The 23,395-nt window shown below is 36.8% G+C and overlaps 2 protein-coding genes across 5 annotated transcripts; one reads left to right on the top strand and one right to left on the bottom strand.

Annotated features, from left to right (window-relative positions):
• Window positions 1-3,279: 3,279 nt before the first annotated feature.
• Window positions 3,280-6,408, top strand: lbx2 (ladybird homeobox 2). Its single transcript, XM_017473504.3, has 2 exons — window positions 3,280-4,239; window positions 5,107-6,408. Exons 1-2 carry the CDS (start codon window positions 3,915-3,917, stop codon window positions 5,565-5,567), a joined length of 786 nt encoding a protein of 261 aa, XP_017328993.1. The 5' UTR covers window positions 3,280-3,914; the 3' UTR covers window positions 5,568-6,408.
• A 2,111-nt stretch (window positions 6,409-8,519) lies between these two features.
• pcgf1 (polycomb group ring finger 1) lies at window positions 8,520-22,285 on the bottom strand. Of its 4 annotated transcripts, none has more exons than XM_053682344.1 (9): window positions 22,070-22,186; window positions 20,096-20,201; window positions 17,683-17,835; window positions 17,526-17,597; window positions 15,686-15,791; window positions 12,115-12,157; window positions 11,191-11,274; window positions 9,194-9,274; window positions 8,520-8,697 (listed from the first exon to the last, which is right to left on the bottom strand). In XM_053682344.1, exons 1-9 carry the CDS (start codon window positions 22,154-22,156, stop codon window positions 8,647-8,649), a joined length of 783 nt encoding a protein of 260 aa, XP_053538319.1. In that variant the 5' UTR covers window positions 22,157-22,186; the 3' UTR covers window positions 8,520-8,646. The 4 variants fall into 4 exon arrangements, with proteins under 4 accessions (XP_053538319.1, XP_017328876.1, XP_017328875.1 ...); XM_017473387.3 differs by lacking the exon at window positions 22,070-22,186 and adding an exon at window positions 21,908-22,035 and having other exon boundaries at window positions 8,525-8,697; window positions 11,191-11,277; XM_017473386.3 differs by having other exon boundaries at window positions 8,527-8,697; window positions 11,191-11,277; window positions 22,070-22,282.
• Between the last annotated feature and the right edge of the window lie 1,110 nt (window positions 22,286-23,395).

Genomic DNA, 23,395 nt, shown 5'->3' with positions numbered 1-23,395 from the left:
AGTAAAATATTGCAAATAGTTTAAAGGGTTAAATTTTCTACGAGATCTTCGAATTGCTACAATTTTCGTATAGAGTGGTGGATCTATGGAGAATTAGAGTATAATTCTAATTAACTACATTAACCAGAATCAGTATAGCAGAATATGCGGATGTATGTAATTTATATAGCCTAAGGCTGTTAGCTTTTTGAAGAATAGAAAGAAAAAACTGCGAGCAAAGAGACATCGAGCAGAAAGATGTAAAGTCCCGTTTACACCTGATGATTGATGGTGTCAGGTGTCCTGCATCTAATTAACGTTTAAATCAAAGAAACACCTTCAAATTAGCAGTGCAGTAAAGATCTGAGGCTGTAAAGATAATTTCCAATGCTTGGAGAAGAGGAATCACTGGGCTTATCCACCGAGTTAATAAGGCTCGTGCGTAGAGCATTTGAGAGAAATGTAAAACTGTTGAATCCGTTGAGCGGCGCTTTGGTCTCGCTGTGGGAAGCGCTATTGTCGGCGTGTAAATGCCTTCATTCACCGGATCAGAAACACTACCCATTCACATTGATGTAATTCCCATGTCTCGCTCAACAGGCCCTGCTTTAGCAGCTTCGTCTGACTAACAAATCGGTTTACTGTTTTAGCTGCCTAGCCTCACAAATGTTGGTCAACAAATATTAAATATGACTGGGATCGGTTTTATGGTCACCTGAGTGACAGGCATTATCCACCTTAACTATAGTGAAAAATATGAGAGTAGGAGATTGGCTAGAATATGAATCTTAGAATCACCTGTTAATCACTAAAAACTACAAGATCGATCATGTAAAATATTGATTAAATATAAATATAGACTCGATAATTGGATATATTTTATTCAGTTTTATTCAATACTGTTGCAAACATATTGTTAATAATTAAGAAATAACCTAATAAACTACATAGGATAATCCCAGAGTGTACTAAATATGTGTTTCTCTGGAAAAAGTATAAATTCCGGTTAATATTCAACGATAAAATAGCTATAAAATTATGACTGTATACTCTCTCTATTTTTTTTATATACATTTTTCATGCATATATGGTACATTTATATTACTATTTACTTTATAAAATATATTATAGAACATTGAAAAGTTTTAAACACATATTATACATATATATATATATATATATATATATATATATATATATATATATATATATATATACATACATATATATATATATATATATATATATACATACATACATACATATATATATATATATATATATATATATATATATATATATATATATACAGAGAGAGAGAGAGAGAGAGAGAGAGAGAGAGAGAGAGAGAGAGAGAGAGAGAGAGAGAGAGTATATCTAGTATATCTCGTCTATATGCACACAACAATAATAGACATTACTGGAATAGTGTTTTTCTTCCTTTCTTTCTCTCTCTCTCGTGTGTGTATATGTGTGTGTGTGTGTGTGTGTGTGTGTGTGTGTGTGCTGTATTGTTTCTCATTTGCTATAAAACATGCTGTTTATCTCGTTTTGGTGTCACCCACGTGGACTGCTGTGGATCTGCTCTACTAGAATGTCGTGTTGTTTGCTGGGGTTTTGGCTTGCTTTGGTCCCTCTCCTCATGTCACCATATGGTGCTCCTGGCACGGACAATGCAATATGTCGGTGAAATCGTCGGCGGCTCGTGTAAGGCAAACATCTATCACTATGAACGATTATTAAAAGCCGGATGCAATGTTTCTTTTTTTTCGGTTATCGACGTACCCTTTCCCTCTGTCATGTCTGACAGTATTTGTTTAGCTACATATTCTTTAGATAGAGCTCAGAGGCTGAAGGGAAAATTCTATAAAAAGCTCTATAAAAAAAACGTTATTAAAAAAATATTTAAAAAGTATTAAAAATTATTATTCATATCGTATTGTGTATATTAATGTTTTATTATTAATATAAGCCAACTGAATTATAACGCTAATAAGTAGGCTAAACATGTGTGTAGTTTGCTGCTTATTATTTCTCAAATAACCAGCACACAAAACACATGAAAACGTGTTTATATAAACTAAGTAGGCTAATAAAAAGGCTTAATAAATAAATTGCAAAATATAAAATATGTAGCTAATAACAATAACAGCCAATAATAATAATGATAATGATAATGATAATGCATAGACATATTACTTTAACAATTTACTGTTCACTGCAACCTGCTCATATTATTTGGTATAAAATTCTTGGCAAATATAATTTTAACATGGACGACTAATAATAATACTAATAATATTCATGATAATAATAATAATAATAATAATAATAATAATAATACACACTAAATTATTAACGGAATGCAATTCTAGCATCGCAAAGATCTTTAAAATACACGAGTGACACTTACCTGTGCTACTCAGCGTCTACTGAGTTACCGTGCAGACAATGCAGTAAGTAAAGAGACATAAGAATGATAGAAGCGCGAGCTGCGTTTCGCTTCTTACCTGCGCGTAAAGGGAGAAGCGCACCGTCCCGCAGTCACGGTTACCGGCGTGATATTTCAAAGGTTATGGTGCTCATCTGCAGGGTAACTTAAACCTGCCCTGAAATGTCCACACATAACCATCCCCAGACTGTCCCTGTCCGTTTATTTGTATTTAGGCAACCATTAAATAAAAAGAAAGAATGTACCAGGATAATGACGCACAAGCTTAATACGTCTTTTTTTTTTTTTTTTTTTTTTTTTTTTTAAACTTCATACAGTATATTGTCAGCTTGACCCATTTACATTTTGGGTTTGGGTAAATTGTTTTGTATGAAAACGTGTGTTGAAATTCAAATTCATTTATGAGATTTAATTTGAATAAAGCGACGTGGTGTTCTAAGATTTACACACATTTATACAATGATTATTGAATGTTTAAAAGACTGTTATCAGGCTATTTCTGGTTTAGCTATTATTCTCTTCGTTCATGTTTGTTAAGCAGGTTACAATTCACTTTTCTTTTGTTAAAGGTCATTATTATTATTATTATTATTATTATTATTATTATTATTATTATTATTATTGTTCTCCCCGTAATGGTGAATGGGTATTAGGTTTATTTGCTCGTAACCGAGCCTGATATTTGAATAATTAGCCACAGCAATAATGAAATCACTCTACTTTGCAGGACTTCTTGGCAAGAACGCACACATCGTCTTTACTAATTGAGTCGAGGGAACGGTGGTGGTATTGTTGTAATGAGCGCACACTCTCCTTTTTTCAGAGACGGAGGCGCGTGGAACACGTGGTTCGTCCTAAGTAGGAGTGGGGTGTCAGATGTATAAACATCTCTCGCCATCTCCTTTCTCTTTAAACTTCGCCATCACCGCGGGGGGAAACTCCTCCTATCCTCCTATTCTTACGTCCAATTAATTATTAGGGTCTGGCCCTTTAAGACGGACCAGAGGGTCAGCAAGTGGCGTAGAGTTTCTCTAATTGAACTTCGCCCAATCAACAACAACTCGTTAGCGGTCGCTTGATCTCTCCTGTTTTTTTTGCGCTTGGGCTTATTTTTTGTGTGTGTAGCGACTTGGCCCCCGTGGACAGTGTCATTTTCTTTCCCCAAACAAATTCATGGGGCTTCACGGAAAAAGTGGGATTGCTACAAGCGGACTGGGGCTCGGGTGCCTGTGAGAGCGCAGCGCACTACTGAAGCAATGGTGTTTTCGGACGAACCCCTCAGACCGAAGATTGCCAGCGGTTCCGTTTAAAAAGACAACGATACGAAGAGAGAGAGAGAGAGAGAGAGAGAGAGAGAGAGAGAGAGAGAGAGAGAGAGAGAGAGAGAGAGAGAGAGTTGTTTTGTTGTTTTTATGCAGAAGGAAGCGATCGCGGCTGTTGCTCGAAATAGAAAACTTTGGTAACACTTTCTCATAGGACTGTCATGACCTCCAGTAAAGACATGAAGGCAGGCTCGGTGTTGCAATCGGGCAGCGAAGAGAGGAGACGGGGTCCTTTAGATCAGCTGCCACCCCCCGCTAACTCCAACAAGCCTCTAACTCCGTTCAGCATTGAGGATATCCTAAACAAACCGTCCGTGAAGAAGTCGGTGACGAGTCTGTGTCCGCCGCGCGTGCTCGAGAAGGTAGCGGGAGCGAATGCAGTGCGGAACGGCCTCAGCACTCCCTCTTCCCCCTTATGCGCTCTGGAGGAGCTAGCAAGCAAAACTTTTAAAGGACTTGAAGTCAACGTTATACAAGCCGCAGAAGGTAAAAAAAAAAAATACTTCTAACATGTTTTGTATCCGTTTCGTTATTATTTAACTTATGATAGGTAATTTTCAAGTGTCAGAAATATGACCTAGAACATTTTGACGGTTTGAAAGTCATATGCTGTCTCTAAGGACACTAAATTTATCGCGGATGTGACATTTGGTTGAATGGGGCAGAATAAAATGTACCAAATTCCACAACACGTAGGTTCATAATACCACTGTGTATGCGTTCTGTCATTATTAGTGTATCAGTAATCCTGCTGTGAATGATAACTTTCAATTCCACATTTTTAATGGAAAAATAACTTTCCCATGTGTCACTTAATAAAAAAATTTAAATTGACATTTTTTTTTCCTCGAATGTAATATCTAATAACATGTATACATCTATTTAATGTACTAGACTATCTATATTTCGTAAACCTATTTTAAGATTATCGGTGCATGAACTAATTCTGCACGGGATTCTTACTGCATACTGTCCTTGATACAGTTGGAGAGATGTCAGGAGATGGATGGTTGGTATTCAAGGTGGTTTGTAATATTTGACTGACTCGTGAAATAAATAAATAAATAAATAAATAAATAAATAAATAAATATAAAATTTCACTAGTCAGTCAAATATTACAATATTAAAATAAATATTAAAATCATTCGTAATTAACAGCCAGGTTGTTTTGGAAAACGTCCTATTTTTGTCCAAGAACAGCTGTTTTGCAGCTGGACTGCACAACTGCGGCCTAACGTGCATATGCGCACGCAAATCACAGCCGCTTACATAAGAACAGTTATTAAACCATTTTAAGCTGATAGTAAACATGCCTTAATGTTTTTTTTTCCTCTCCGTGTTTTAATTGCCAGGACGTGAACAGCTGAACGCGTTCGGCCAGCGGCAGGTGTCGAAAAAGCGGCGGAAGTCGCGCACAGCCTTCACCAACCACCAGATCTACGAGTTAGAGAAGCGCTTCCTGTACCAAAAGTACCTCTCGCCGGCTGACCGCGATCAGATCGCACAGCAGCTTGGCCTCACCAACGCACAGGTCATCACCTGGTTCCAGAACCGACGAGCTAAGCTCAAGAGAGACCTGGAAGAGATGAAGGCGGATGTCGAGTCGCTGAAGAAGATCCCCCCACAGGCGCTGCAAAAACTCGTGTCTATGGAGGACATGGACGATGCGCACGGAGGCTCGGCTCCGATCTCACCGAGCGCGTCGCCGACAGCACACGGCCTCAGAGTCTTCCCTCAGTCGCCGCCTTCATCTCGAGGCCAAACCACAGACGAGTTCTCCGAAGAGGACGAAGAGATCGAGGTGGACGATTGAGACCTGGCCCAGTCATTTTCCGTACCGGGCGTCTCTCTTTTTCTGTGCTGATGAATTTGAAATGTCCTCATTGCTCTCTGCAGCAGCAGAACAGTCGTTTTTATCCACACAACTTTTGCACGAATGCTGAACTCTGCGGAAGAACTTAAAATTGAAAGGATGTTTTTTTTCCCTCCCCTTTCTCTCTTATGTTTTAATTTATTGCAAGGATTGTGAAAGCCTCCACGACTGACGACGAGCTGAAAAGGAGTACATTTCATTCAGTAGGATCTGAGAATTGATTAGTGATTGTGGTACAAGATCACGAATGCAACATGTATGTAGGTTTTTTTTTTTTTTTGTTTTTTTTAAATGTTTATTTTATGACACATAATGAGGGGAAACTTGTGCAATTGTTTCGTTACGCAGTTAGTCAGTATCACACCAACTACACTACTGTTATAGCTGCTAATGATGCGCATCTGCCAAATGTGATTTTTTTTTTTTCCAATGAATTTCTCAGATATATAGGTCATATTTATATTTATACAATGTCAAGAAAGATGTCAGTTGAGTCATAGGAATAGTATTTGCCACTTCGCTGAAAATTAATATTCTCAGTTACAATTGCTGAAACATTTTCTCCCGTATTAGTGATATATTTGTAATTCTGGTCCTTAACTCTGGATGAAAAGCCACTCTTAAGTCTAAAAACTTTTGAAAAGAACTTAATAGCCAAATGATCCAAATAACGGGGGGAGGTTGTGTGTATAAATCAACTTATGATGCATTTACGCGATAAAGTTATTGTAACATTCTATTTAATCACCATTTATGTAAATAAAGGTTATATGATATTTCAGATTGTTTCTTGAAGTTTGAAGTGATATGAGGCTCAGAGTGCAATCTTGAATCATGAACATTTTTTTTTTTTTTTTAAATCCTGATTTAGCCTACAGATAGGATAATTGATCGAGTTATGTGAGTGAAAATTTAGGATTAACATTAACACACCACAGGATTTTTAACCAGGCAGTCACTATATTTTAACAGATCACGTTCTGGTGGTTATACATTATCTGTGTTAAGTGGTTAAGTGGCTGGAGTTCAATTAGGGACAATTGAACAAGCCCCCCCATCAACACACTCATATGCTCTCTAGAAAAACAAAGCAAAGCAAAGAAAAGGAAAGGGGAAGAAAAGAAAACAATTGTCACGAGAACTTTTGAGCTCGAGGCCTGGCAACAAAAAGCTTGCTTTCCCCTTCTCGACATATGGTTTACGAATTTTCCCCAACCCAAACTAGTCAGCATGATTGATTAGGTTAACCCGCCTTTGCTGTGTATAAACAGTCTGAGTTGCGCATCTGGGGCCCCTTTAAAATGCTTGTGTTAAAAACGCCCATGAATAGCAATGGATTAGCATGGGGCTCCTAATGAATAAATCTCAATGGGAAGCCTAAAGAAATGGGAGGACTGTTGCCTCTCTCTTTTTCACCCTCATTCTCTCTCCCCGCATCCGCACTAGCCGAATGGCCTTCTGCTCAATATCTTTCGCTTCATTTGGATCAGTTGTGAGCAGATCAAGGCAAAGACGTTCGCTCAGGAAGAAGACAGAGCGCTGCAGTGCACATCTGACTTAATGGCTTGGAACAGCATAGGGGTTGAAAAGTCAAGTAGATTTTTGTGAGCGCATGGCTGGGAGGGAAGAAGAGCAGGGCGGCCAGAAACGACTCCGCACCGCGGGGAAAGTAACAGTAAAACCTAACAGCTCTGGTTCTTCTCTTGCAATATCTCTCAGTAGGGCTGCGTATATTATAGATAGTCATTTAATGTATTTCCTAGAAGAGCTTTGAATAGCCAACGCACATAATCAGGGGCGCAAACTTTCCCGCAAAATACCTCAACTCTGTCATGCTGCTGTGTGTATATAGAGATCTGATTTCAGTGCAACTCTTTCGAGGAGAAAAACGACTATTAGCCATTCGGTACATCAATATCGCCATTAGATCATGTACGCATAATGGGCTGTAGTATTGCTTTGGAAATTAACGGGGCATGTCCGCATTAACTATTCTACGGCAGACCATAACGTTTATACTCTAGATTTTGTTCAGCCATAATGAACGCATTTGAACAGATAGGCTATTAAAGAAAATAATAATAATTTACATTAATTATTATTATTATTATTATTATTATTATTATTATTACTAAAACAAAATGAATTTACGTTGCAAAACATTTAAGAAGCAGAAATACTGCTGGAGGTTGAATTGAAATAAATTATATATTATATTGTAAATTAGCCATCAAAACTAAAGAGTTATAGTCTCGCGTCTATATTCCCTAGAATAAAGTATAGTCTCGCGTCTATATTCCCTATAAACACTAGATTTAATAAAATAAACAAACTAAAATCAAAATCATTAAAAATAAAATTAGTGCGTAATTTCCTCAGATTTATCAGACTGAATAACATTATGAATTAGTCATTTTTGACAGTAAAAAGACCGCGGTTAGAAATGACTATATGCGGTTAGCAATAGCAACCATGTGCACGGTATTTATTTACTTATTTATTTATCGGTAGTCAGATGCATTTTAAAGACTTATGGGCTTAGCTTTATAGCGGCTCACAAGATAGCCATATCAAGCCATTCTACATAAGATGTTTTATATTAATAGTCTTAAACGCTACAAAAAAGGTCTGTCTAACGTGCCATCACAAATCAAACTCTGCCTAGACTATAATTAACCTTTTATGTAATGGAAATGTGTGCCATTGCTGCGTCGCGCTTCTGTATCACGTGACAATGCCGCCCCCGTGTGTTCATTTTCAGAATTGCAGCGCCTCATATTTGGTCACCGGCTACAGCTTTGCGTTAGGACCAGGGAAATGTTACAGGTTGATAAATTAATGGATCATTTAAAAAGGATAGAAAATCTTTAGACAGCAATATATTTTTTTTTTACACTTACATTTATTTATTTTTTTCAAAAATACAAAACAAAAATAAGTATATATGCAGAGAAAAAACTATTAAAATAGAATATGTGAAATACAAAATATTTACACCAGTAGATACTATTTTACTATCCTATCTTACTCTCTTGTCCTTGATGGCATAGTGAAGAACCAGTGGTTGAGCCTAAAGGGCATGCAAAAAAGATACTTTTAGAATATGGCGCACAAGAAAATCTAACATAAGCCTTAATCCACTAGAAACTACATTGTTTACATCATTAAAAGTATATGAGGCATGTCATTAGCTCTTTGAGCTCTATACTCAAGGTTCACAAAGACCAAAAGACACACATTGGGTGAGATGAAAATGGCACTTATATATGTCAGGATGTCAGGTTGGCCTTTCCAGACATAAAACTATGATTGTTCAACAAATTACTTGAATCCCCCCATGTGAATTTGGCATAAAATTTATCTAAGGTCACTGTTTTCTACCATGTACCAGGGAAACAGATTTTTAATATTAACCAAAACAACCTCTCACTCTGAATATTGTATAAATAAACCATGAGTGAGAAGTGACAATTTGTAAATTAAAATGCCTAAGAAATTAATGTAGCATGTGAACAACAAGCTGTTGCACAGCAACTGTAAGAGAACTCAGATTTAGATGGCAGTACCTTTCCAAACCAGTGTGACAGCCAGAGACGCTTCATGGTCATGTGATCTGGTAGAGATTCATTATTAAAAAGCATCTGGACCTAACACAATAAGAGCAGAAGACAACAATGAAAAGTTTTCTTTCAACCTGGAACATAACATGGGCTGGGTTCAACAAGGGTCTTAATTACTGCTGAGAAAAAGGTTCTTAGACCCATGGTTCTCAAATTATGGTACAATGGTTTAGCGATATAAAATACTCAAAAGTTGGTATATTAATTATTGGAGTTCTCATAGTTATTAGTCCATTTGGTCACTTGAACTGATTGGGAAATTTCAGTAATAAAAAGCTTTATGGCTCTAACAAATAGACAAACTATTATTGTGCACATCTGAAAAATGAGAATAACATCTCAATAGTTGTATTATGTTCATAAAATAAATCTTCACTAAAGGGGTCCCTGGTTGCAAAATAGAAGCCTTGATTTAGACTTCCCAGCGAGTAGTAGAATCAACATTTATGAATTGATAGCACTGTAGTATTAGAGTAGTTGTTCTGAGGTTCTCTGGTTAGCTCTGCTTGAGGATATGTGTATTTCATACCTCATGTGTTAATAATTTATGCATATTAAATTCTCAAAAATAACCATTACTTCATATCCCTTTCCTCTGCTGTCTCATGAAAACATTTACAGGACAGTTAAATATTAAAGGAGAAATAAAGTGCCGTTTGATCGGCATTACAGTTCCAAAATCAAATGTTGGACAGGTCTGTAAAAGGACCCATATTTGCTGTATGAGAGATTTCCCTGTTAAGTGTACTTCTTTGTACTGTACAACTTCATTTTTGTCTATCATTACGTATCCATCAACTACTGAAGCCAACCATCTCCAAGAAGACATGGTGTTCATTTCCGGTTGAGTGGCACGGAAACAAATGTGTGCTGCTTGATCTATCTTAAGCATCACCTGATTATCATCAATGCTACACCACTGCTACTTCCCCAGTACCAAGAAACACATTATGGCACATTCAATTTTTGAGCGGGTTACATTGAATTTCCTGTTCTGAAATTGCCAGCAAGATACAGAGACAGTTCAAACAGAGATATTAAAAAATATTATTATTATTAGAGATGCACCGATACTAAATTTCTCAGCCGAACCAATTATTCAGAGTGATACTGGCCGATACCGATAAGTGATACTGATAGTTCTGCCTTTTATGCCCTCTTTTAAATGAATAATAATTCCACAATTCTGAAAGAAATGCAAATAAAAACTTTATTCTCTCCATTTCAACAAGTTGTTTCACATTAACTGGTCTCAAACAGAAAACACACTCAAATTAACATTAACACATGAACTAAATTCTGAAGTTTAAAGTAAGATTTCGTAACTTATTGAAATGTTATTAATTCATATCAACATTGACTGAATTCTAAAAATCCTCCTGTTAGTCTCACATTCACTCACCACAAACAAAAGCATTTCTACTTCATCACTTAACATCAAACTGGTAATATATAATATAAACTTTTTTATATATTAACATTAACTGGATATGAAATGTACTACTCTACAAATATTTCTCTGTGCAATTTCTCTGTACTTTTTTGTCACCTCCTCTTTATTTAAATCCTTCAACCATGTACTGGTGCTTTAATTCAGCTCGAGCAGCGAGGCAAAAAAAAATTTGACTCTACGCCGAGACTCGCACTTCACTGCTGCAGCGTCTAGTGTAAAATTTTAGCAATGCAGAGCTTACAAACTGCAGTTTTGTCATCATTCCACACAAGAGACATCTCCTTTACACACAGCACAAAATCAATGTGTTTTCCCTCCCTCTTTTGATTGACAGGATATAATCGGCCCTGATCATCAGAGGTTTTAAACTATCGGCCGATGGTGTGAAAATCACCTTTATCGGCCAATACATTGGTGCATCTTTAATTATTATAATATTATATAATATAACAAGGTTATTTGAATAAGGAGAACGAATTAAAAAACGGACCTGGTGCCTCTCCACATTGAGTCGATGGCACAAAACTTTCCTCAGGTGTCTGACCTCGGCTCGGACTGAGCAGCGCACAAACTTCTGCTGCGGAGATCAGAGAGGACACTTCAGATTCACAACCACAGTGCATATGATTACCATGGGCTATATTCACAAAAAGTCTCCAGGCTAAAAGTATCTCCTAACTGTCAGATGTGCCAGAAGTGGGCGTGTTAATCCGGATAAGACTATTTGTTTTAGCCCAAAATAAATAAAGCATTTTAGCATTAAAACAGGTCCAAAACCTGCCAACATCACTAGTCCAGAGGACTCCCATTTCACGAACACTGAACCAGGAACAATCCTAAATGGTTGCTGGCCTGTATTTAATAGCACAATCAAGATAATGTGTGAAATTCATAACAAGAAACTTTTAAAAATGTATCATCTCAATGCTGGGGGTATTGCAAGGATTGTGGAGCCGTGAGGGAGATGGTAACCTTACATACTTCCTAAAGTATTGCAGTATCACTGTAGCTCGAAAACTCCACTACTTGCCCATGTGAGCAAATTTAGTAATTCCTTATGCATTCAGTTATGATTTCATACAGGAAACCAGTGACTTGAAATGCAATATTGGGAATTTGCTATGATATTGCTCAATCATCTTTAACCACAACATTCAGCTTCAGCCTTCCTCTTGGCTTAGGAATTCCTCAGGTAAAACGTTTTTCAGCAGGATCATGAACAGGTTTTAAGATGAAACTTAACTAGGATCTTTTAGTGGCATTATACTGTATGATTTCCTTTTTGTAACTACAGCCCTAGATGTACATTCAACACAAATTTATATCATGCTGCCTTATCACAATTTTTTTAATCTAAACATTAACAACAACAAAAAAAGACAGACATATTTCTAGTCTGTTCGTCATGCCTTACCTGTAAAGTTAATTTATTTTTGTCTTTTCCAGATAATGATGAGCTGCAATGACAAATAACAAATTACTCAAGATTAAATGCATCTCAAATGACAAGGTCCTCCAAAAAGTGTAATACTGTTGTAAACAAATACACGGCACATAAACTAGAGGGATGTACAGAAAGTGTTTTTGCCAAGTGCCTTAAGCTGAATGAATGTAGAAAGGTGACAGAGATACAGTTGTGCCCATAAGTTTGCATACCCTTTGAAGAATCTACTAAATCTGAATACTGTAACAAAATAAGAGGGATCATAAAAATCCCATGTTTTTTTTATTTAGTACTCTCCTGAATAAGCTATTTCACATAACAGATGTTTATGTAGTCCACAAGACAAGATAATAGCTGAATTGATAAAAATTACCCCTCTTATTTTGTTAACAGTATTAAGATTTATCAGATTCTGCAAGGGGTATGCAAACTTTTGGGCACAACTGTATTTCTCTGTACCATCAACTCGGGAAGGTAGTTACAACTATCGACTCGGATAAGCAAGTTGCAAGCCATCCATAAGGTTGAGCTAGTTAGTTGACATTAAATAAAAATATTCCAACCGAACTAATGTTAGTATCTAACGTGGCTTAAATAAAGTCAGGCTGTGGTCACATGCAACGTCTGTCACATAGTGATTTTGAACTAGAAAAGATTAACTAGAAGATTTTACAGGGCCAACAAATCTAAGAAATTGCAGAGTGCAAAGCAGGGCTGCAATATTTGTTGTTATGTGATATATAAAATATAAATGAAATATAGTTTCAAAATAAATCACATATGTATTTCAGCATGTCTGATCTATGTGCACAACTTAAAGTAATCCACGCATTTTCATTAAATCTTCAGCTGTTGGCTGACCCTGAGCTCTGACCCCAGCTTCCTGACAGGCTGGGGTATGCGAAGAAAACAATTTCACTGTGCTCTACTGTATATGTGACCAATAAAGACTACCATTATTATCATTATTATTATTATTAAATCTCAAACATGTTATTTGGTTAAATTAATAGACTTTTGACTAGAAGTACTTAAACGGTCCTAATTAAATTCCATTTAAATTTGTATGGTCTTAACTCTTACTAAGGGACTAAGGTTATACTGAATATCGGTACAGCTGTAATTTGATGTAGGTGTGAGGGCTGTAGATTATCTCAACAGTCCCTATATTCAGTATATGCGCACAATTGCGAATGATACTGCTGTGACATTTCAGACACAGCATGGCCAAAAGTTTTATTCCTAAAAAAGTATCATGGCATTTTACGTGGCAAACCAAAATAGGCAGAGTGATGCATAAAGTGAAACATCCAATTAGAAGAAATATAGAAGGCACTTTTGGAACACTTTTGGAGTGGATTGGAGCAAATAGTTGTTTAGATAATGAATAGCATTCTGACCATACTGACAATCAGATTATTATGAATTTATTATGTTCTGCCAGTGTATGTGATTAAATAAAAGGTAATTCATTGAAACGTGAACCCAAAAGGTCAATGGCAGTTAGAACCTTCACAAAGTTGCTGCAGTACAAGCTGAAATATAGCTATTAACTGTTTAGATTCTGAGCATAATATAGCATAAATATAAAATTTTAAAGTGCCTTTAGTAAGAAAATAATGCTTTGTGCCTAAGTTGATGAACATGGGAGCATATTAGAAGTGGTGTGCTCACAGTACACACACCACATCTGGTGTAAATTGGATTTAAAATAATCTTGTTCTCATAGTAAAGCAATCGAATATATTCACCCAATGCAAAGTTGTGTGTTGAAACTACAGACAATTCATCTGTTATCTCAAGACTTCAATGGCAAAAACAGATTAATTTAAGCCATTTAATAGTAATTAGGAAATGAAAACATTGCCACGTTCTCTTATTAGTCATCACTATAGTTACAGTATGAGTCAGCTCTGTATCTGCAATTTAGGACTTAATTATCCAGTTAGCAATGAGTGACAAGATTGTATTCACTTAAACTCAACTTCCTGCCCATTGGAGAAAGATCTGTCAAACTTGTATATGATCATGAGCTTATATGTTTTGATTGATATCAAACACACATTCACATACCGTGTACATTTCATATATTCCTTTTAATTCATATATGCATCCTTTTCATATATGCCAATACACACACACTTTCATTTCTGACTCAGAAATCTTAAGATTGTTTTCTATATGATGTATTAACCATTTTTAACATACACGTACAAGGAGCTATACATTGTAACATGAAACGTGTTCGTTCTACTCTGCATATTTGCAAGAGATCGACTTGATTTACAGGTTTTTTAGAAAGCTTGCATATGGGAGCACCTTCCTCCTTTATCTTGGTGTCCTTTTATTTGCCTCATGAATGAATTCCTCTTCATCAGTTTTTTAAGGTGCAAAAGACCAACTCAAAACAAACTGGCATCCTTCCAAAAAAAAAAAAAAAAAAAAAAAAAAAAAAAAAACAGGTGCACGATGTTATCATTGTTATCCTGCTACACTTGCTGTTCGAACAGCTGTCAAGACTTTAGTCACAGGGGCATTTCAAGTGAACATTAATTTGTCTGAATACCTGGAAATCTAAATTTTAAAAGTATTTTTTTTTTTAATAAATAAAATAATTTTATATATTATAAAATATAGCTGCAGACACCTGTAAGTAAAAAGATTTCAGTCTTTTGAAATGGAAATGTAATGGTTTTACCAGTAACATCACCAGCATTTAAATATTGGGGTTTTCCCCAGTTTTTCAGAGGGCTAAGGTGCTGTCTGGGTTCCGGAGGGTGGTGGTGGTTTGAGGGTGTGAAGTTATTGGAAGGAAATTTTACGTTATTTACAGGGGTTTTTTTTGGCAGCACTTAACTGTACCTAGGAACACTATGTCATTAATAAGACTAAGGTTGGAAGGAATTTGTATTTTAGTTCATACTGAATTCTCATTTCAGTTGGTTCACACAATCATCCATGCATCAACCTTGAAATTTAGGGTTGTGGATGGGACAATCAGTAATTCAAGCTAACAAAAATATCCTTAAAGCTATACTTTGTGCTTTCATTTGTTAACATTAGTAATTAATTAAGCAATTGTCATTTGGCAGGTGTTCTTATCCTGACTTCTGGTCACATTACAATAAACTGATGTGTCAGCTGACATCATTAAAATTAGCATTCAGCCAAAGCCCTGTTCGATTCATGTGCATCGAAGATGAGCATAGCATTTTCAGCTACAACAATCACAAAAAACTCAGCAAAATCCTATACGGACTGATTTATTTATGCCAGTACAAGCTTAAACATCACATTCTTAAAATTAGAAATACTGCTTCTATAAAATGGTTTACTCCTCTTGCAATCCCATGCAGGTGTATAGTACATCCACTGTCTAGCATGTGATTTTGCAACTGACTTTTCTGACTGATTTTGCAACCTGTCAAAGAATGTTCAGAATAAACAAACAACAGCTTAATTGTGAATTCACACAAACATCATTCTCTTCCTGTACACCCCCCCCCCCCCCCCCCTTAACAAGACTAAAACTGTGACTTACCTTTGTTTCTCTAGACATAGCGAGACTTGTTCATCATATCTGTAGAAATGGGCTTTAGAGTGATCAAAGCTGGTGTACGGTAATCCTGTATTATCTGGCAACGAGTCTATAAGGAACAAATACAGCAAAAATTAGTCATCGTTGAAGGTCATTATTTGTGAAGTTTTAAATAGAATTAGTAGGTGATATTTAAAATTGAATCTTATGCTGCCTTGGCATTGCAAAACAATTTTTTTTTTTAATGTAGAAAGTTCAGTTTAAAGGTGGAATAGTCCATTTGTTTTATTCAGCACTTGTACAAATAACCTGAAAGATATGCAGAATATACAAAAAAAACAAAAACAAAAAAAAAACAGATTAAGCCATGGCCTTAACAAAAGTTTATTAAGTCGCTGAGAAAACCTGTTTGGAAAACTGACTTCTGGTCCCAAATGGTTGTTTGTGTTTGGAGGTGCTTCCTGTCAGTCATTTTATAGCCACTATATGAGCTACCAAACATCCTGGTGGCAGAGCTTCATGAACATGCACGGTAATCAAATCAATAGGTGGGGTCAAAAGTCGAACCCACCTAACTGTTACAGAGCTAATCTAAAAAAAAAATAATAATAATAATAAAATAAAAAATGAGGACCAATCTTACCGATTGCACCTTTAAATGAATTTTATTGTAATATTAGCAACATTCTGAGCATCATTAGCACCAGAACACAACCTCTGCTAAAGAACAGCTTCAAGCTGCCGAACGGGTTGAATTGTATTTATTTTACACCAAAGCAAATATTGTTCATTTTAAAAGGTTTCCCAGATTCCATCCAATTACTTTCTGCATTTACGAACTATAGATTTTCCAAACTACACATACTGTAAGTGGTTTTCTTTGGCTCACAGAATAGTTCATAAAAATGCATAACATGAAATACAATGACGCAAATCAGATCATCATTATGCCGAAGTTAGGTTCGTAACCGTTTACATAGACAATATACCGATATTAACCCGATTTAGACAATACTCCGATTAAGAAACTACCATGTAAACAGCGATTATTGATTACCTTAATCCAGCTAAAGTCATACTCGAAATAAACACAAATCGAATTAAAATGTGTGGAGTATTCCTATTTTAGTCACATTATCGAAGTACATTATAGACATGTACACCTTAATATCACAATTAACATTGTGTGGGAGTTTTGGACGCATTTTGTGACAGGACACATACACACATGGCAGTGCTCAACCGTTTGACAGCAAACGAGAGCACGGCTGCGTCCGAAACCGCGTACTTACCTACTATATAATAGGTGAAATACATGTCTACATGGCAAGTATGCAGTTTTGGCAGTCGTCTATTTGCATGTATAGCATGACAAGTGATTAACTGCACTTGAAGCTTTCACAAAATTTAAAATGAAACACCCATAACTATATATGGTTCCATAACGAAGACGAACTTTATGTTGATAAGAGAAATTCTGGAGGGAACGTCAGACGGCGTGGCGTGGGGACGTAATGACGTGTGCCGTTAATCGATCTATGTTGTATAACATGTAAAAAGGAACATGAAAGGAGTATTCTAAAAGCAACTCATGTTCTGTCTTACACAGAATATTGTCTTTTTCAGAATAGGGTCAATAATTAGATTGTTGTCCATGTAAACGTAGTCAGATATGAAAGTGAAAACCTGTATCAGGCAAAGGGCACACTTCAGCTGAAGGAAAAGAAGATATAAATCAGCCATAAAACAGTAAATAAATAAGCCCAATTATCAGGCCATGCCAGCCACACTGCATCATTTCGAGTTGGAAAAACCTGTTGTGTTTTCACAAGTTCTTGCTTACCATCCCCTAACGGTTGTATGATGCGCTCAAGACCTCTTGACTGATAAAATTCCCTGATTCTTTTGTCTTCACCTGAGAAACAAGGAGAAAAAAAAAAAATTAGGCATTCAGTATTGCAAAACTAATGTTGTTCTAATGCAGATCAGGGGGTACTTACTCTCCTGTAGACCTGGAACAAGTTTGTAAACTATGTCTTGCATTACTCTGTCCAGCTTAAGATTTAGCAAGGGCTGTGTTTCATGAATTTTGATGTTACACATAGGACAATATTTGCTGGTCTGGAGGTATTTCACAATGCAACTCTTGCAGACTAGAAAGAAAAGAAAAGAATTTTAAAATTTTACATTTGGCAGAACAATAAGGCATCTTAGATAAACGTGCCATAAATCACATTTGTACTACAAAGCCACTGAATTCTCAAATTTGATTTGAGAATCTGGTTCAGCCGACTGAAATTCAAATCACAGGTTTATATTATTGTGCTGGTTATGAGTATTATATAGTGGACACTCCCAAACCTTGCAACTGATCAAACATGAATTATACAACAAAGAAAACATATGAAAGTTGCGTTTACTGTAAGGAGACATTTATTTAATTGGGTAATTTTTATAAATTCAGCTATTATCTTGTCTTGGACTATATGTAAACATCTGTTATGTGAAACAGCTTATTCAGGACCATACTAAATAAAAAACATGGGAAGTTTATGATCCCTCTTATTTTGTTAACTGTATTCAGATTGAGCAGATTCTTCAAGGGGTATGAAAACTTTTGGGCACAACTGTAAGAGGAATAAAACAATTTTGGACATGATGTTATTAGAAAAGAATCAACTTCAAGGTGGTAATGCATCACATCACAACACTGTTCATTATTTTCCTATAACACACCCCATCATGTTTATTATTATTATTATTATTATTATTATTATTATTAATTATAAATAATAAAAAAAAGAATACCACATGCCCTGTAAGATGTGTAGATATGGGTTATTTAACATTTAAATAACAGGCCTGTTATTAGGTCATGCATGGCCTGTTCAAGTTATTTTGGCTGTATGTTTGGGGTCATAGTTTTTTCTCAATCCTCTACCCATTCTTGATCGATGAGATTAAATTATCCTCTAATGTGTCTCAGCGCATCACTCAATTCATGTTTCCTTTGATGACATGTAATGCCCCAGTACAGAAAAGCAGCTCCATATCATGATGCTCCCAATCAGTGCATCCCTGTAGGTATGATGATCTGTGCATCATACACACAACCCTTCTTTCTCCAGACATGAATTATTCCCAGAGAGCTCTATTTTTGTTTCCCCTACCAGAGTATCTTGTACCAAGAGAGTTCTGCTTTGTTTAAATGCTTTTAGACACACATCTTTGTGCTCCATTTTTAGCACGGTGTGTAGAAAAGGGGAGGATTGTGGTGCCTTTTATCACTCATCGTTCTGCCGGCTTCTCTCTTACGTTCCTAATTGTTAGTCTGAGAGTGTGTTGTGAATCTTGCGGGGCGCACCTGTCAGGGAATGATTAGCTGTGGTTCCATTAATTATTCAACTAATTGTAGTATGTTTAAGGTTTTTACTAAGGGTTTCCTTCACCTACACCATGACTACTAATTGCTGTGAGACCTTTACAAACAATGGCAAATGTTTTTTTTTTTAATGATAGCAGGTGCAATTTGCCTAGAATTTGATTTATTTTTATATAATCTTTACAAATATATTTAATATTGCATCCACCATTTTGTCCCCCTATGAATTTATTTATTTATTAAAACTTTTTTTTAAAGTACAGTCAAATGACATGATGTGTAAAATTTGATGTGGATAGATGCACAGGAAGTAGATTAAATAACAAAACAAAACAAAAAAAAGTGTCTGAATGTATGTTTCCAATCACTGCATATCCACTGCCACTTTGAAAGAAAATGAATTGCAATGCCAGGAGCAGAAAATAGTCTGGAACATGTGGAAGAAAGTTTGTAGTGTGGTAGATGTTGGAGTATTGTTTCCTTGTTATGCTTGTGTCAGTTTCTTATCTCCTTCTCTGATTTGCTAGATTGAACAGCCAACAACGCAGGACACTCTAAAAAATACTATAACCAATGAGTTTGACTGGCAGGACAGATGACCAGCAAGATTTGGCATTCTTCTGCCAACCTTTACCACCACAGAGAACATGTGGGATGCCCTATATGATTAACAAGACACAGGTTCCCAACCTTCATCCTGGAGTATCCCCAGCCTGCACATTTTAGATTTCCCTGCGCCAAAGACACCAGACACGAGTAATCAGCCAATTAACAGCCATTCTTGAGTTGAAATGGCTATGTTAGAGTAAGGAATCCAGGGTTCGAAACCTGTGAAATAAGATGACGTGACCATCAATGGCCAACATCATCAGCATGCCCTTATGTAGGAATAGAGGTATGTCCAGAGAGATCTGATCACAATATGTCCTCAAGCCAAGCAAGATTCTAAAGTACTAGTAGAACGTGTTCAAAACAAATACTTTTCTGATATTTCTACAAGTGTTGCCCCCAAAGGGGTGCACAGAACTTACAGGTATGAAGACACTCAGTAATAGTTGTGGCATCAATGAAATATCCCGCACACAGGTAGCACACAATGTGTTCATTCAGGTCCTTGATTTTTATCTTCACTTCTTCCTGTTAAATCAAACGAGATAATAAGGAAACATATCTCATATATTAATATACTGTGTGTGAGAATGATTTGACCACAAAAGACAAAAGTGCAAACAGAGATGCCAAGATTTTTAGACCTGTTATTTGCTTTATTTTTTTAAAAAGAACCAACAACAAATCTAGTCATTTTCTGAGCAGACATCAGCTACTGTTCTGCACTCGATATGGCTCTCCAGCTCACACCATAACTGCTGGTTATACGAGTTAAGACTGCAAGCTCCGTCGACTCACCACCAATATGCAACACCTGACCCAGTTGCGTTTGAGTGAGCCGACGTCCCCAACAACCAATCAGATCATCATTGTTCCCAATGACCACTTCCTGATCATCATTGCTTGTCCCATCTGCACACTTCTCTGTTCGTCATTTTAAACCATCTTCTTTGGCTATAATTCCAAGCATTTAAATGGAATAATACCACAACGTTGTTCAATACTCAATTCCGATTGGCTGACAGACGTTCTAAGGTGTGCAATTATTTTTCAGTTAATACACAGCTAAAGTAGCTCCAAGCAGGTTTTGACCACCCGTCGTTAATTATCCTTACTTATGCGACAGTTAGTTCCACTAATTTGATTGAATAAACAGTGTTTCAAGAGTGCTTATATTTAGTATAATAGCACTGGGACATTTCACTGTTTGTCTCACTCCACTCGTCTGTTTTCATTACATTGAAACCATTATTACATTTACTATGGAATGTCAGTCTGTGCATTGCATAGCAACATACGGCTGTCTGTTTCCTGACTATTCACTACCACTGCTTCTGCACCCAGAACAGAAATTTGTTCAATATGAGACCAAGGTTGTTCAATATGAAAAATTACAATCTATTATTTCCCATTTTATTTCAATTGTCTTCTGAAAATCTTCGTTCTTATTGTAACACGTTTGGATGCAAATCCGCCCATTACGTCATCTAGCGACTTCTAACGACTTTCTGATCGTACATTAGAGACTTTCCCCTGAAGAGTTGGCAACACTGTGGCGTGCAAAACCACCATGGACTAAAACCAAACAAAACAAATTTCCACGTGGAGCGCGGGCCATCTGAGGACTGCAGGGGAAAAACTATGACTAAACACCAATATCAAGCACAATTTCGGCATAAAAATGTAATACAGTACCAGTATTTAGCCTAGCGCGGATTATAAAGGAGGTTTACAATGTAACGAAACGAAATAATGGTTGTGTGTGTTGAAGGCTTGAACATCGCGCAGCCTCCGCGGTCTCGTAAAGCAGCGGAGTAAAGAGTCTTCAGTGAAGCTACAGCATGAACGACATCGGAAGCAAGAATAAGCGCTACAGAAATATTTTTACTTGTTTATTTTGTCACGCGAGTGATATACTGTGGCAACATTTATTACCGAGTCCGTATATAGGTATAAAATCAGCACACGAGGAGGAGGCGACTTTGACGCTCATGGATGCACTTGTTCAGTCGTGCTAACCAGCTAACAGAACAATCTTTGCACGTCGCGAGGATGGACACGTTCTCTCGAGCTCTCACAATGAAATTTGGATGGCATACGGGCAAATTTTCCGACTTCATCTCAATTTACAAATCTCAAAGCGCGAAACAATACCCGGACCCCATAGAAAACAAAGCCAAGAAAAAAAGCCTCGAGATGGTGAACAACAGCACATTCGATTCATCCACACTCACGCCTGCGCAAAGCCGCTGCATGCTCGCGCAGTCCGTGTCGCTTCCCCGCAGTCCGGGCGAGTGCGCGGCTGCACGAGCCCTATTTATATTGTATCACGAGCACTCCACTAAATTCCCTGCACGAGCAGCTACGCTATGTCTCGATAAGCTCTCTTTACTCACCTCATTTCTTAAAGGATCAAGTTTATAAACGTTCTGTAGTTGATTTCTTAGCCGCATAGCTATCGCCATTGGACCTTGCTCCGCCATCTTTGGGAATTCTGCTTACTTCCGGGTAACGGGAGTGGGCATGTTCGGTGGTAGCGCGCAGTGTGAGAGAACCGCTCCTCGGCATAACGCTGTAATCTGACTTCAGTTTCTAATTACAGGGCAAGCAGCACGTGGAAAAGCACGGCGTTGTTATGATCTGTTGTCAGACTTTGTGAGAAATTGACTTGGGCTCAGAGCAAACATGGCGCCGAAAGATGCAGCAATTAAGCAAAGAATGCATTCGAGGATAACTTTGCAATTAATTCCAGTGTTTTAGGTTCAGGGGCTCAATATTCGCTGTCAATTATTGAGGGGATTAAATATGTAGTGGTTTATACAGTAAGTAAATGAATTGTGTTGTAAGAAAACCCTTCAACTCAAACCGTTTCTGGTTGTAGGGGCATTAGCATTAGGGTGCTTGTATGGTTGGGGTGCAAGTTGTGACCCACTGATGTTACATTTTCAAAATAAATGTAGGCTATGTGAAGGTGAAGGGTATTTGAACATAGGCGAGGTGTCTTTCATAACAATCCATAAAAACCTATATTTCAGAAAAATTACATAAAACAACAATAAAACCTATCTATATCCCTTAACAAAATGTATTTTGTCTGTCTTATGAGACTATAAGTTTACCTTGAAATATAATCACATACATCAAAATTGTATAATTGTATTTTGTTTTTTTGTATTGTGTCATTTAATATTGTATGCTTGAAACAACCTTTTCCATGAGTCATTCATTATAGGTTATGAAAAATGTACACTTCATTTGTGTCTCACAATATTCACTCTCTGTTACCTGAGCACACGCCTATATGAAATATGTGGAATACTCCACAAGTTACACTTTAAACACAAAGTTGCGTCATCTGAATTTCCTGAAGATAATGAGAAAAAGAAATGTAAGTTGTCTTACATTTCTCTCTTTTGGGATCAGTTTTGTGATCTTTTGGGATCAGTTCTCTCTTTTGGGATTGATGAGTCAAAAATGGAACTGTTTGGAAGACATGCGTCCCATTACATGTAACGTAAACCAAACACAGAATTCCACAAAAAGAACATCATACCTATGGTCAACTTTGGTGGTGGAAGTGTGATGGTGTGGGTATGCTTTGCTGCTTCAGGGCCTGGGCAACTTGTAATAATTAAGGGAAACATGAATTCTGCTCTCTGTACCAGAAAATCCTAAAGGAGAATGTCCGGTCTTCACTCAGTAATTTGAAATGTAAGCACAAC

The sequence above is a fragment of the Ictalurus punctatus genome, chromosome 8, assembly GCF_001660625.3.
Source record: "Ictalurus punctatus breed USDA103 chromosome 8, Coco_2.0, whole genome shotgun sequence".
Taxonomy (NCBI): Eukaryota; Metazoa; Chordata; class Actinopteri; order Siluriformes; family Ictaluridae; genus Ictalurus; species Ictalurus punctatus.
Note: the sequence above shows the minus strand (reverse complement) of the source record. Positions and strands in the feature narration are given on the sequence as shown.

What these genes read in the sequence shown, in the direction of transcription:
- lbx2 (XM_017473504.3), top strand. Translation starts at nt 3,915, where the DNA reads ATGACCTCCAGTAAAGACATGAAGGCAGGCTCGGTGTTGCAATCGGGC. An exon ending in CGTTATACAAGCCGCAGAAG is followed by an intron (nt 4,240 to 5,106) that starts GTAAAAAAAAAA and finishes TTTAATTGCCAG; the next exon opens with GACGTGAACAGCTGAACGCG.
- pcgf1 (XM_017473386.3), bottom strand. Translation starts at nt 22,156, where the DNA reads ATGGCGGAGCAAGGTCCAATGGCGATAGCTATGCGGCTAAGAAATCAA. An exon ending in TGTTCCAGGTCTACAGGAGA is followed by an intron (nt 17,598 to 17,682) that starts GTAAGTACCCCC and finishes CTTGTTTCTCAG; the next exon opens with GTGAAGACAAAAGAATCAGG. An exon ending in TGTCACACTGGTTTGGAAAG is followed by an intron (nt 8,698 to 9,193) that starts GTACTGCCATCT and finishes CATGCCCTTTAG; the next exon opens with GCTCAACCACTGGTTCTTCA.